This window comes from Hemiscyllium ocellatum, chromosome 18 (genome assembly GCF_020745735.1).
Source record: "Hemiscyllium ocellatum isolate sHemOce1 chromosome 18, sHemOce1.pat.X.cur, whole genome shotgun sequence".
Lineage (NCBI taxonomy): Eukaryota > Metazoa > Chordata > Chondrichthyes > Orectolobiformes > Hemiscylliidae > Hemiscyllium > Hemiscyllium ocellatum.
The window spans coordinates 27998218-28010218 of record NC_083418.1 but is presented as its reverse complement, the minus strand read 5'-3'; the positions used below and the strand labels follow the sequence as shown (position 1 = coordinate 28010218).

At 41.9% G+C, this 12001-nt stretch overlaps 1 protein-coding gene across 7 annotated transcripts in view; it reads left to right on the top strand.

Moving 5' to 3' along the window:
- LOC132824379 (von Willebrand factor C and EGF domain-containing protein-like) overlaps positions 1 to 12001 on the top strand; it is a 325791-nt gene that overhangs the window by 160310 nt on the left and 153480 nt on the right. For all 7 annotated transcript variants that reach the window (XM_060838784.1, XM_060838782.1, XM_060838783.1 and 4 more), the window contains exon 8: positions 11495 to 11617. In XM_060838784.1, the coding sequence (XP_060694767.1) occupies positions 11495 to 11617 (123 nt within the window). The remainder of the gene's footprint in view (positions 1 to 11494; positions 11618 to 12001) is intronic.

Below are 12001 nucleotides of genomic sequence, written 5' to 3'. Positions count from 1 at the left end.
TCTCCCAAACCAGTGGCTCACAGGCTAACCATTAAAACTCTTCATAATTTCTCAATGGCAGCACAAAGCAGAAAAAAGGTTTACAAGGGTGGTAAATGAAGATTAGTAGAGCAGACATTACCAGTTCTGAACCAAGGTCTGGAAAATTAAATTTTAGTATGCCCAGAAAATGGGCAAAGTATGTGTGCCCTTTACCATTGGAGTGCAGCTTACCTCTCCTATCTTGGGGATGAGCAGGATTAATGTTCCATTGAACCTCTGCAGTCATAGGACACTAACTAAGGTACAAAGGCTGGCAGGCAGATAAATAGTGGGGTGGGGGTAGGCAAGCAAAGTATGTGAGGCCAAGTTATCAGGGAATGCATTTCTGACACAGTGTTATGACTGGGTAAAGGTGAGAACTGCAGATTAGAGTCTAGATTAGAGTGGTGCTGGAAAAGCACAGCAGGTCAGGCAGCATCAGAGGAGCAGGAAAATCGACATTTCAGGCAAAAGCCCTTTATCTGGACTTCATTCCTGATGAAGGGCTTTTGCCCGAAATGTCGATTTTCCTGCTGTTCAGATGCTGCCTGGCCTGCTGTCCCTTTCCAGCACTACTCTAATCTAGACAGTGTTACTGCTGTTGATATTCATGTTCTTTTGTAGACCTCACTGCAGGGTGAATGTAAAGAATTAGTCTATCTGTGAATACTTCAGTCATTGTCAGCACATGCTGAGGATTATACATCAGATTCACGGTGGTAACTGTATGGTTCTGAAGTGTGAATCAAATGCATGTTTGACATTCACTTCCTCCACAACCTGACATTTTTACTCTGAGTGCCACTTCCTGAAGCAATCCAGTTTCTGAGGCTTTTTGTTTTTGTTTTTGCCATATTTCAGAAAACTGTGGTGAGCTTCTCAGGATATAGTCCAGTACAGTGCTTCCCAAACTTTGTCCCACTGTGACCTTGTTCTGTGGCTTGAAAATTGTGACAATTTCTCAGTTAAACTGAGAGAAAAGGACAGGGGAAAACCTGTGAGAGTGGGTATCTGTTAGAGCAGCAGCACAACTACATTAAATAAAAAATGAAAGAACTGTGGATGCTGTAAAGCAGAAATTGCTGGAAAAGCTCAGCATGTCTGGCTGCATTGGTGGAGAGAAATCACAGTTTTGGGTCCAGTGACCCTTCTGCAGAGCAGCTACATTAATCTGTTCGTCACACTTAATAACCATTGTTTCCTCAGAAGTCTTTGGTCTACTGTATGCATTGACTTGGCTCTGTTCTGAGATTGTTGGGCATGTTATTGTCTTCGCCAGGTTTGCTTCTGTGTTGTCTGTCTGGTTGCATAATTCATTGTCAAGTCTTTTCACAATTCAGCAAGGTTATAACAATGTAGTTCACATTGTAAATCACTTGCTTCCATGACTTTTGCCTCCTCTTTGTCCAAACCTCAACAAGGAATCTAAACTTGCAATTCTACCTCTTGGGTAGAGCAAGCATATAACCTGGGATGTAGACTCTGGTGTTTACTGACTTGCTGCATTTTGTTCACCTTTTTAACCTTTGACTTGCTGCCAGCTTGACGATCTGGGTGAGATGTTAACGTCGCTTGTTTGCAGATTGGCTGCCTTGGAGCTAAACGAGAGCAATCAAGGTATCCCCTTGCAAATGTGTTCATTGTGAAACAATTGCATGGACAGCTTGTCTGAATGTTCTCTCAATAATTGTTAGCTACCGCCTGTCCCAAGACTGGACAGGGCAGGATTGGGCTCAATTGTGATGCCCACTGCAGTGAAACAGCCTGTCAACATTCAATGTCTAGGCTTATAGAGTCATACAGCATGGAAATAGACCCTTTGGTCCAACCAGTCCATGTAGAACATAATTCCAAATTAAACTAGTCCCACCTGCCTGCTCCCGACCATATCCCTCCAAACCTTTCCTATTCATCTACATATCCAAATGTCTTTTTAACATTATAACTGTGCCCACATCCACCACTTCCTCAGGAAGTTCATTCTACATGTGAACCATTGTCTGTGTAAAAAAAACAATTACTCCTTATGTCTTTTTTAAATCTCTCTCCAGACTTTAAACAAATGCCACCAGTCTTGAAATCCCCATCCTAGGGAAAAGACAGCTACCAATAACCCCATTTATACCCCTCATGATTTTATAATCTTTTGTAAGGTCACTCTTCAACCTTCTATCCTCCAGTGAAATAAGTTCCAGCTTATCCAGCCTTTCTTTACAACTCAAACCTTCCACACCTGGCAACATCCTGGTAAATCTCTTCCGTACCTTCTCCAGCTTAATAAATTCTTCCTGTAGTTCGGCAAGTAGAACTGGACACAGTATTTCAGAAGAGACCTCACCAATGTCCTATACAACCTCAACATGACTTCTCAACTCCTATACTCAAAGGACTGAGCAATAACGGCAAGCATGCTAAGTGCCTTTTTAACCACCCTGTCTGTATGTGATGAATTATAACCATGAATCCCTAGGTCCCTCTTCTCTGCAACTCCATCCAAGACACTACCATTAATTGTAAAAGTCTTACCCTTGTTTGTTGTACCAAAATGCAATTCCCCTGCATTTATCCACATTGAGCTCCATCTGCCATTTTTCAGACCATTGACCCATTTGATCAAGATTGCTTTTGTAATCTTAGAAAACCACCTTCACTGTTGGCCATGCCACTAATTTTGGTATTTTCTGTGAACTTACTAACCATGGCTCCTATATTCTTATCCAAATCATTTATATAAATGACAAACAAAAGAGGACCCAGAACTGATCCCTGTGGAACACCACTGGTTACAAGCTTCCAGTCAGAAAAGCAACCCTCCACTACCACTCTCTGCCTCCTGCCATAAAACCAATTATGTATCCAATTGGCAAGCTCACCCTGAATTCCACATGACCTAACTTTACTAATTAGTCTGCTGTGTGGAAACTTGGCGAAGGCTTCACTAAAGTCCAACAATTTCCCGAAGGAAATCAGGAAGGTAAAGAGGGGATATGAGATATCGTTGGCAGATAAGGTTAAGGATAATCCAAACAGATTCTACAAGCACATTGAAACTAAGAGGGTACACAGAGAGAGGATAAGCCCCCTTGCATATCAAGGAGGTCATGATGTTATGTTGAACACTAGGAGATGGGATAGGCACTGAATGAATATCTTGCTTCAGTTTTAATGTGGAGAAAGGAATAGAGGCTATAGACCGCAGAGAAATAAATTCTGATATTTTAAAACGGTTCATTTTACAGAAGAGGAGGTCCAGGAAGTCTTAGAGAACATAAAGGTGGATAAGTCTCCGGGACCTGATCTAATCAATCCCACAACTTTGTGAGAAGCAAAGGAGAAAATAGCAAGACCCCTTGCAGAAATATTTGCATCATCTATAACAACAAGTGAGGTGTGCCTGATGACTGGAGGATGGTTAATGTTCCCTTTTTAAAGAAAGGCTGTAAGGAGAAACTGCGGAACTAAAGACCAGTGAGTCTGACTTCAGTTGTGGGTAAATTATTGGAGGTGATTTTTAAAGATAGGATTTATGAATCATTTAGAGAGGCAGAAATTGATTTGGTATAGCGTGGCGTTTGTGCAAGACTTATACATAGGCATAGGCAGAGATTAATAGTCTTTTCAGGATACCAGGGAAATGAAGGGATACGTAGATGGTGCTGATGGTGCTGGTAAGTGGGGTTAAGGTAGGAGATCACCTGGTAGATTACTGAATGGTAGAACAGACTGTGGTTCCCGTTCCTTTCCTTATCTTAATGTAACATGGAAATGAGTAGTAACTGTGAGCAATTGGTATAATGGACCATGAACATGAGCAAAGAATTCCATCTGTTGTTTTAATCTTGAAAGAGGATCAACAGTACTTATGGATGAACAGCACCAGGATCCGTTTCTCTAGAGGTCATGTCAATATCCCAGCAGACAGCGTCCATGCAGATTCAGGGCCACTGAGTCTGCAAGGAACACATGTGTTACAGTATACAGCATATAGCCTGTCCTGGACCTTACATTAGCTATCCCCTTTGATCAATCAAACTAATTGTTTTATTCCTGTCCAATTCTTAGGTTGGTCCAATGTTTGAGTGCTGGGGTAATTTTATCTGATTTGTTAGCTTCGGTCAGGTTGTGGAGATTGCTTTATTGCTGTCATGTACGCTCAGGTCTCTTTGAAACAGTAGCTGAGGGACCAATGCTACCTGCAGATAGATTTATCTGCGAGATGGATTGTGACAGAGAACTGTCAACTTGCCAAATGCATTCCCCAGCAGGCTCTGAGTGGAAAGATGTGGCTAATTGCCAACTGGCTACCGGCCAGGGTCGAAATCCGATTTACAGATAGCTTCAGCTGCTACCTGTTCTTGGAGCACAATGTTAACTGTTTCACTGCTGGAGGCAGCTGACAACTCATTTCAACTATACCCAGCTTAGGGCAATGCAGTGGCCACAAATACCTGCAGGTAGTGACGTGAAAGTGGAGTGATGGCAGTCTTCGTTCTGTTAAGATGATGGTGCCCGCCATGTTGGTAGACCAAGGCAATGACAGCCCAGCAGGCAGACTGAGGCCTAGTCGGCAGAGGCCTCCTGCTGAGGACCTTGGTTGATGTGCAGCATGGGAAGAGGCCACAAGTTGGAAAGCGTGGAGTGGTCTCAAGGTTTACGAGAGGCTATGAATAAAAAAAGGTACCATTCGGGTCAGCTTTGATACTGCAGTGAATTTCAACGCTGAATGAGATTTCCAGTTGTAATAATTAAAGTGACGCAATGCTAAAATGCCAAACGTAGTATTCTAATGTAAGGCACAGAAGTATACAAGAAATGACTGAAAACAAGGATCAAAAGTCTACCGATGGTAAAAGTTTTGGGAGGCACAGCAGAGATTAGATATGGAATACCATTCCTTCTATATGGTCTCCTGGATATGTTAGAGGAGCCAGAAGGGAATCAAAGCATTTGGAGATAAGGTAGGAAAGTGGAGTTGAGAATTTTCAGGCCAGCCATAATCTCACTGAAAGGTGAAGCAGATTCAATGGGTCAAACAGCCTTCTTCAGCTCCTGTCCCTTAGTAGACCGTGACTAAAACTGTACTCATCTGCTCTAGTTTCATTCCTTCTTTTACCAGTCATTCTCTGAGATCCATATTGCGAGACTGGCAGGATACAGGGGACTGCAAAACTATAATGTTTGCACTGCATTCCCATCATAACCACAGTGAAGAGGTTCGAAGTTTATTTAGGATAAGAATAGATGTAAATCCTAGCCTTACTTTAGGATTTCTACGGGGTTGATTAGAAGCAGAGCCTCCTCCGACCTTTTACATGGCCAGGAATAAAAGAGATGGCAAGTTCAGCAGGCTTTCCCAACATTGTAAATTCCCGTGTAGGATCAGTGGAACCATACCTGGTACACCCAGGGGTAATATGCTGGTAAATGGCAGAAGTATACGCCAGAGGCGGGGAGCTTGTTTCCACTGCCAGGTGAAACATAGTAAGGGGGAGCAGATTTAGGATGGCGAGTTGAGGAGGAACTACTTCATTCAAAGGGTTGTGAATCTGTGGAATTCCCAGCCCCAGTTGAGGCTACCTCATTGAATGTTTTTAAGGCAAAGATAGATTTTTGAACAGTAAAGGAGTTAAGAGTTATGGCAAGTGGGCGGGTTAAGTGGAGGAGTCCATGAAAGGATTTATTGAATGGCAGAGCAAGCTCGACAGGCCAGATGGCCTACTCCTGCTCCTATTTCTTAATGACCCATTCAGTTTGTGGGCCAGAACCGTGGCTTTGATTCTTCCCACCCCACAAAATAATTGACAAATCTCCTCTTCCTCTGGTTGCCTTTGGTTCCTGTTGGGATAAATTGCTGTAGATGTTAGTCACTCTGCAGTACAATGCCATAGTGGATAGGCATCAGCATTTTATTTAAACATGGGCCGAAAGCTGACCCCCAACCAACATTTACTTTTCAACCTGATCTTTATCCTTCTGTTGGTTGCTGGACACTGTCATTCAGAATAATTCCTGCACTTTAGGTGGCCTGTTTTCTTCAAATATTTGGACTTTCTGAAACCTGAAATTGGGCCCCAGTACACAACCTTTGTCGAGGAGTTTGATGCAATTTAAATGTAAATCTGCTCCCACCCAAACGCTTTCAGAATGTTCTCAGCCTGTTCACGCAGGATGGAGCTTGGCTACAGAAAGTACTGCACTGTGCCAGCTCCTCAGGGGAGGCTTAACATTCAATACTGATTAGCTAAAGCTTTCCTTTATTTGAACTAACATTAGAAAACCATTTCAAAGCAGTTACAGGTTCTTGTGGGAGGAGATAACTCCTTTGCCTCGAGCATAAGGAAACAAGGAGATGTGTTTTTTGTCTGGCTCTGTAGGCCCATTTCAGTTTTCAGAAGGCCCAACTTCAAACGTTTTTGGAGGAAATCGATCTTCCCAAGCCCACACTTTTTTTTTGGATGATTTTGTCAGGAATACCTCTTTTGAGAAATGCACCTCTCTCTCTCCACTGACCTTGGGATCTCCAGTAGGAGAAGGCTTTAGGCACACAGGCCTTCATCAGTCAGGACATTGTGTATAGACTTTGGGAAGTTATGTTGCAGTTGTACAGGATGTTGGTGAGGCCGCACTTGGAGTATTGTGTTCAGTTTTGGTCACCTTGCCATAGGGTGGATGTTTAAAAATGTGTTGCTGGAAAAGTGCAGCAGGTCAGGCAGCATCAAAGGAGAAGGAGAATCGACGTTTCGGGCATAACGCCTTCTTCAGCCCTTCCTCACAGACTTAGACACTCCACACTCACAAGACACACACATATACACTCTCTCTCACACTCACAACCCCCCACCCCAGACAGACACACACACACACACAAAAAAACCCACACATATATATATATATATATATAATATGTTTGTGGAGTGAATTTGTACTTGCAGTGTTACATTGTACTTTGCTCAAAAACTGCATGAATTCATGTAAGACTTTGTTAACTCCCTTTTTAGATTAGAATCAGTCTAAACTTGATGGCACAGACAGGGAACACAGAAGGTAAAAACAATGGGTTGGATGCTGCCTGAACTGCTGTGCTCTTCCAGCACCACTGATCCACAGAACACAGGGGGCTAACACCTTCAACAACATCTGGCTAACACCAATTGTTACAGTTAGCCTGAGAATGTAACTTTTAAAAAAAGGTTTTGTGATTTACATACGAAAGAAGTGACACGATTATGGTATTCGAACAGATGAGAGACTCAACAAACAATCAAGATATTTTTCAATGTATAATTTCAGTTACATCACACTGTAAACTTTTGCTACAAATTCTGTGTCTTACAATCGTGTCCTCCACAACCACCTGATGAAGGAGTGGCCCTCCGAAAGCTAATGTGCTTCAGATTAAACCTGTTGGACTATAATCTAGTGGTGTGTGATTTTTAACATTGTACACCCCACTCCAACGCCGGCATCTCCAAATCATTATTAGATATAGCTATTTACACAGCATGATAACAAAAGAACATTCTGTTGGAACCAATGCAAGTCCAGGCTCTGTTTCAGATACACCTTGATTTGCAACTGATCATTTCCGACATTAGTGAACAAAGTTTAAAAAAAAGTCCAACAGGTTTATTTGGAAGCACGAGCTTCCAAAGCACTGTTTCTTCATCAGGTGGTTATGGAGCAGAATTCTAAGACACAGACTTTATAGCAACAGGATTGCAGTGTCATGGAATGTAATATTAAACAAATTTAGCTTACTTCTTTCATCTTTTAGAATGACCATGTTAGTTTGGTTTCCTTCATATGAAAATCCCAGAACAATTTTAAAATTACATTCTCAAGATAGCTTTTAACAATAGATATCTTCTCAGCTTAGATAAAGCATTGAAGGTGTGAAGTTAATGTCTGACTGATTCTATTTTTAAAGTGGGAGTTACATGGATTAATGCAGTTTTTGAGCAAAATAAAATCTAATTCTGCAAGTACAAGTTCACTCACAAACGTGTGTGTGTGTGTGTGTGTGTGTGTGTGTGTGTATGCGTGTGAGCGCGTGCAGGGGAGACCAAGTGAGTGTGTGCTTGTGGGTGTGTATGTGGGGGTGTGAGTCTCTGTGAGAGTGTGTGCGTCTGTCTGTGAATGTGCGTATGTGTATGTATAATGTAGTGGGGTCACCTGAAGTATGCCATGAACCCAAGGTCCCATTTGAGGCCATCCCCATGGTACCGAACTTGGCTATCAGCCTCTGTGTCTTACCACCTGATGAAGGAGTGGCACTTTGAAAGTTAGTGATTCCAAATACACCTGTTGGACTATAACCTGGTGTTGTGTTTTTAACTTTGTCCACCATAGTCCAACACTGGCACTGTCAAATTGATCTTAGTGAAGGTATAGTTAACTCTTTACTCTACAGTTTGGTTTGAGCCCACATGGTCCATGAATAATGTTGACTGGATCAATTCTTTGCAGCCTTCTTGATCATTTGGAGAGTATGAAGCCAATTGATCCTCTGGCACTTGCCTGCCTCAGCCTCACTGATTCTGCATTAGGATACTAATTAGGAATGATCAGCCATGATCATATTGAAGGGCTGAATGGCCTACACCTGCACCTATTGTCTATTGCATCATATCCCTTCTTTCAACTCCTCCTTCATCTTGGAAAAAAACAGAAGTAAAACATTTACAGTCATCAAAATCTGGGCAAGATAAATTCCTAAACACAACCATTCTGCAGTCAGAAATAAAGCTCTCAAAAACAAAGAATGACACTGAGGACATGCTGCAGTTTAAACACAGAATGGGCCTGACCTGAACTAACCATCCAATATGAACACAGGTAGTAATCTTGTAAGACAATGGAAGAATTGTGTATGGCTTCACCTAACGGTTATTTCTGTGTAATTTCCCATTGAAATGAAGCTCTTAGAGAATGTGCCTGAAATGGCAGAAACACAAGGATTCAACTCTGTGCTTTTGGTCAAGGATCCAGGAATATGGATCCCCACCTGAATTCCCAGCTGTCATTCACCTCTGCTGTGAACGATCTTGCTACATTAATGATTTACAAGGAAAATACCGTGGTTGCGGGAAATCTGTAATTAAACTTGAGAATGCAAGACATGTTCAATGGTTTAGGTAGCATCTGTGGACAGCAAAAGAGAGAGAGAAAATTTCAGGTTGGTGACTATACGTCAAAACAAGGAGAAGTTAATGGAGAAGTCTAGAACCAGGTAAAAGATGGAGAAAGAGAGGAAAGATTAAGCAAAGATCTGGGATTAGGTGGAGAGCACAAGTTAATAGGCCTCTAAGTATCTAATTGAAGCCAAGACACAGTAACTTTATGCAATTGAGTTTTGAGAACTTTGCAGTTCATGCAGATCCTAAGGTTAACATTTAAATAAAAGCTGTTCTTAATTAAGAAATTCTTGCGGCAAAATGGAAACCTTGTCGATAAGGATATTCAGTGCTGTGTATTTAGTGCCCTTTCCCTTCATTGCCCTTCGCTCCTCAGAAATATCAATGAGGAGTTTGTAATAGTTTTGCTTTACTCTGAATTCAACACCTCCAGGTTGGAGGGTGTTTCACTCCTCTACTTCTCGATCTGGCTTTGCTGACAGTGGATTTCAGTGGGAAACTGTCGACAGCTTCCAGAAAATGATTCAGGTACCCACCTGTGTTCTCATCTTGTTTCACAATTCAAACCCTGAATTCAGCTTTCTGGCTGCAATTCTCAACCAATTTGCTGTCATAACAGAAGTCCAACAGAATTTCAGGTGATTTTAAACTGGTGATTGTTGGAGACAATTGTATGAAGATTGTTGGAGACAATTGTATGAAGATTTCCCAATGTCGTTCAAAGCTGTTGGTTGTGGCACTTCCATTTCAAAATCCAAAGTCTGTGGGTCAAATCCCACTTTGTAGGCTTGGAACACAAAATCAAAGCTGACTCCAGTGCAGTGCTGTAAGAGCGCTGTACTACCGAAGGTTCCATCTTTCTAATTAAAGGCTCCATGCATACAGATGTTCAGGTTGGGTTGACGTTTCTTGATAAAGCATTTCCATTGCAAAGCCCAAAAGCAGGACCCAGGAGACTTTTTGATTTGATTTGTAATTGTCACATGTGCCACAGTGCAGTGAAAAGTATTGTCTTGTGTGTTATACAGGCAGATCACACCATGTATAAGTACATCAGGGTAATAGGACAGAATGCAGTTTTATTGCTACAGTGAAGGTGCAGAGAGAGGTTAGCTTTAATGCTTTTAGGTTCCAACAACCAATTTACTGGCTGCCACAGAGGTTGTTTTTCAATAAAAGATGCCTCCAATCCTCCAGAATGGATGGTCTGCTTACTCCTGAGGCTGCAGCTCCTGAGAGATGGTACTTCAATGGCTGTGCATCCTTGATGAACTTTCAGGAAGGTTGTAGGAGGCGATCAGACCCTGGTGTTGGGGGAAGGGAGTTGACGTTTTTGATCCACCAGTAGCTCTTTTGCTTTAGGAGTGGCTATTGCTGCTGGGTGCTCCTATGTGTGGGTCACAGAGCATCTGGCTCCTTTGTAACATACCAGAATGCTGCTATACTCCTTGGGTGTTCTTACCATGGCAGTATGGAAAAACAGTCCACAAAGGCAGGACATTATTTTGTGGTGAGGTTTGATGACTCACATCTATGGATTTTGGTTCAAGACAGATTGCTGGAAGAGAAAGCAAGGTTACAAACTGTCTTCAGGTATGGACTTCCTTATAATGCTGATTTTTATGTATTAAGGTGAAATGTTAAATGGTATTCAGAGTATCAGACATGGTATTACCAGGCTGCAATTGGCCCATTACATTGTTGAGGCAATTCCATGAACTTTATCACCTACTGGTAGTTGATGTAGTCCACATGCTTCTCTGCACTCGTTCCTCTTTTCGTCCTGAACTCTGCCCACGTTGCACTATTTATCCCCAGTGAGAAGCAGCTCTGTGACATCACCACAAAGTTGCTGCAGGGTCATGAAGCCTGTCCACAACAGAGTGGCTTTTAATTGGCTACTTAACTAATTCAACTGTTCTCCCAGCAGACAACAAATTTGCCAACCTTGCCACCACCGTGTCATGTTGCCAACAAAGTGATAAAACATTGGGCACCCTTCCCGATTCTTTTCCTCCCCATATTTTGCCAACTGTCTCACCTCACCCAATGTGCCCAGAAACATCAGACCATTGCCTACTTTCATATAGTGCCGAGGTGAAATGCTGATTTGTAGGATGATGGATCCAGACATGTCTTCAAAGAACCTATAATTATTCATTAATTATTATAATGATTGTTATTAATTTCATTATTTCACTTAGACCTGCCACGTTTAAGTGCTTCAGTTTTGATTCATGGTGCATTCTTTCTTCAAAAAAAACACTGAGATTTGTACAGGTTGGTGGAAGTTAAATTGTCCCTCTCTGGTCTGATCCTGATGTGCTGTTACATTGCAGATGTGGATGAATGTGCAGGGAACAGGTCTCCTTGCCAGCAAAGATGTCAGAATGTGGTGGGCAGCTTTCAGTGTTCCTGTCAGCCTGGTTTCTACCTGCACAGCAATGGTCTTTCCTGCACAGGTAGGAAATACCTCTTCATTTCAAATGTGTTGTTTGTTGTGGTTATTCCTGAACTTTGGGACAGGAGTTTAAATTTTCATAAATATTTCACCTTGTAATCCTCTGATAATTCTCGTTATGTTATTACATTGACTATTTAAACAAAATGTTTACATAAATTTTGCCTTTCTTGCAAAAGGCACAGACTGTTGCAAGGATACAATACCAATGGTATTCAGCTAAATGCCCATTCATCACTTGATTACTTAGAACTAAATTTACCCAGTTGGGATACCTGTTCCATTTATTGGCTAATGGCAAGCCAAAGTAATATGCCCAAACCCTGTGTAACATTTGCTTTCTTAGCTTTTGTAAGAGAAAGGGTTTGTATGAAACCATTAAAAT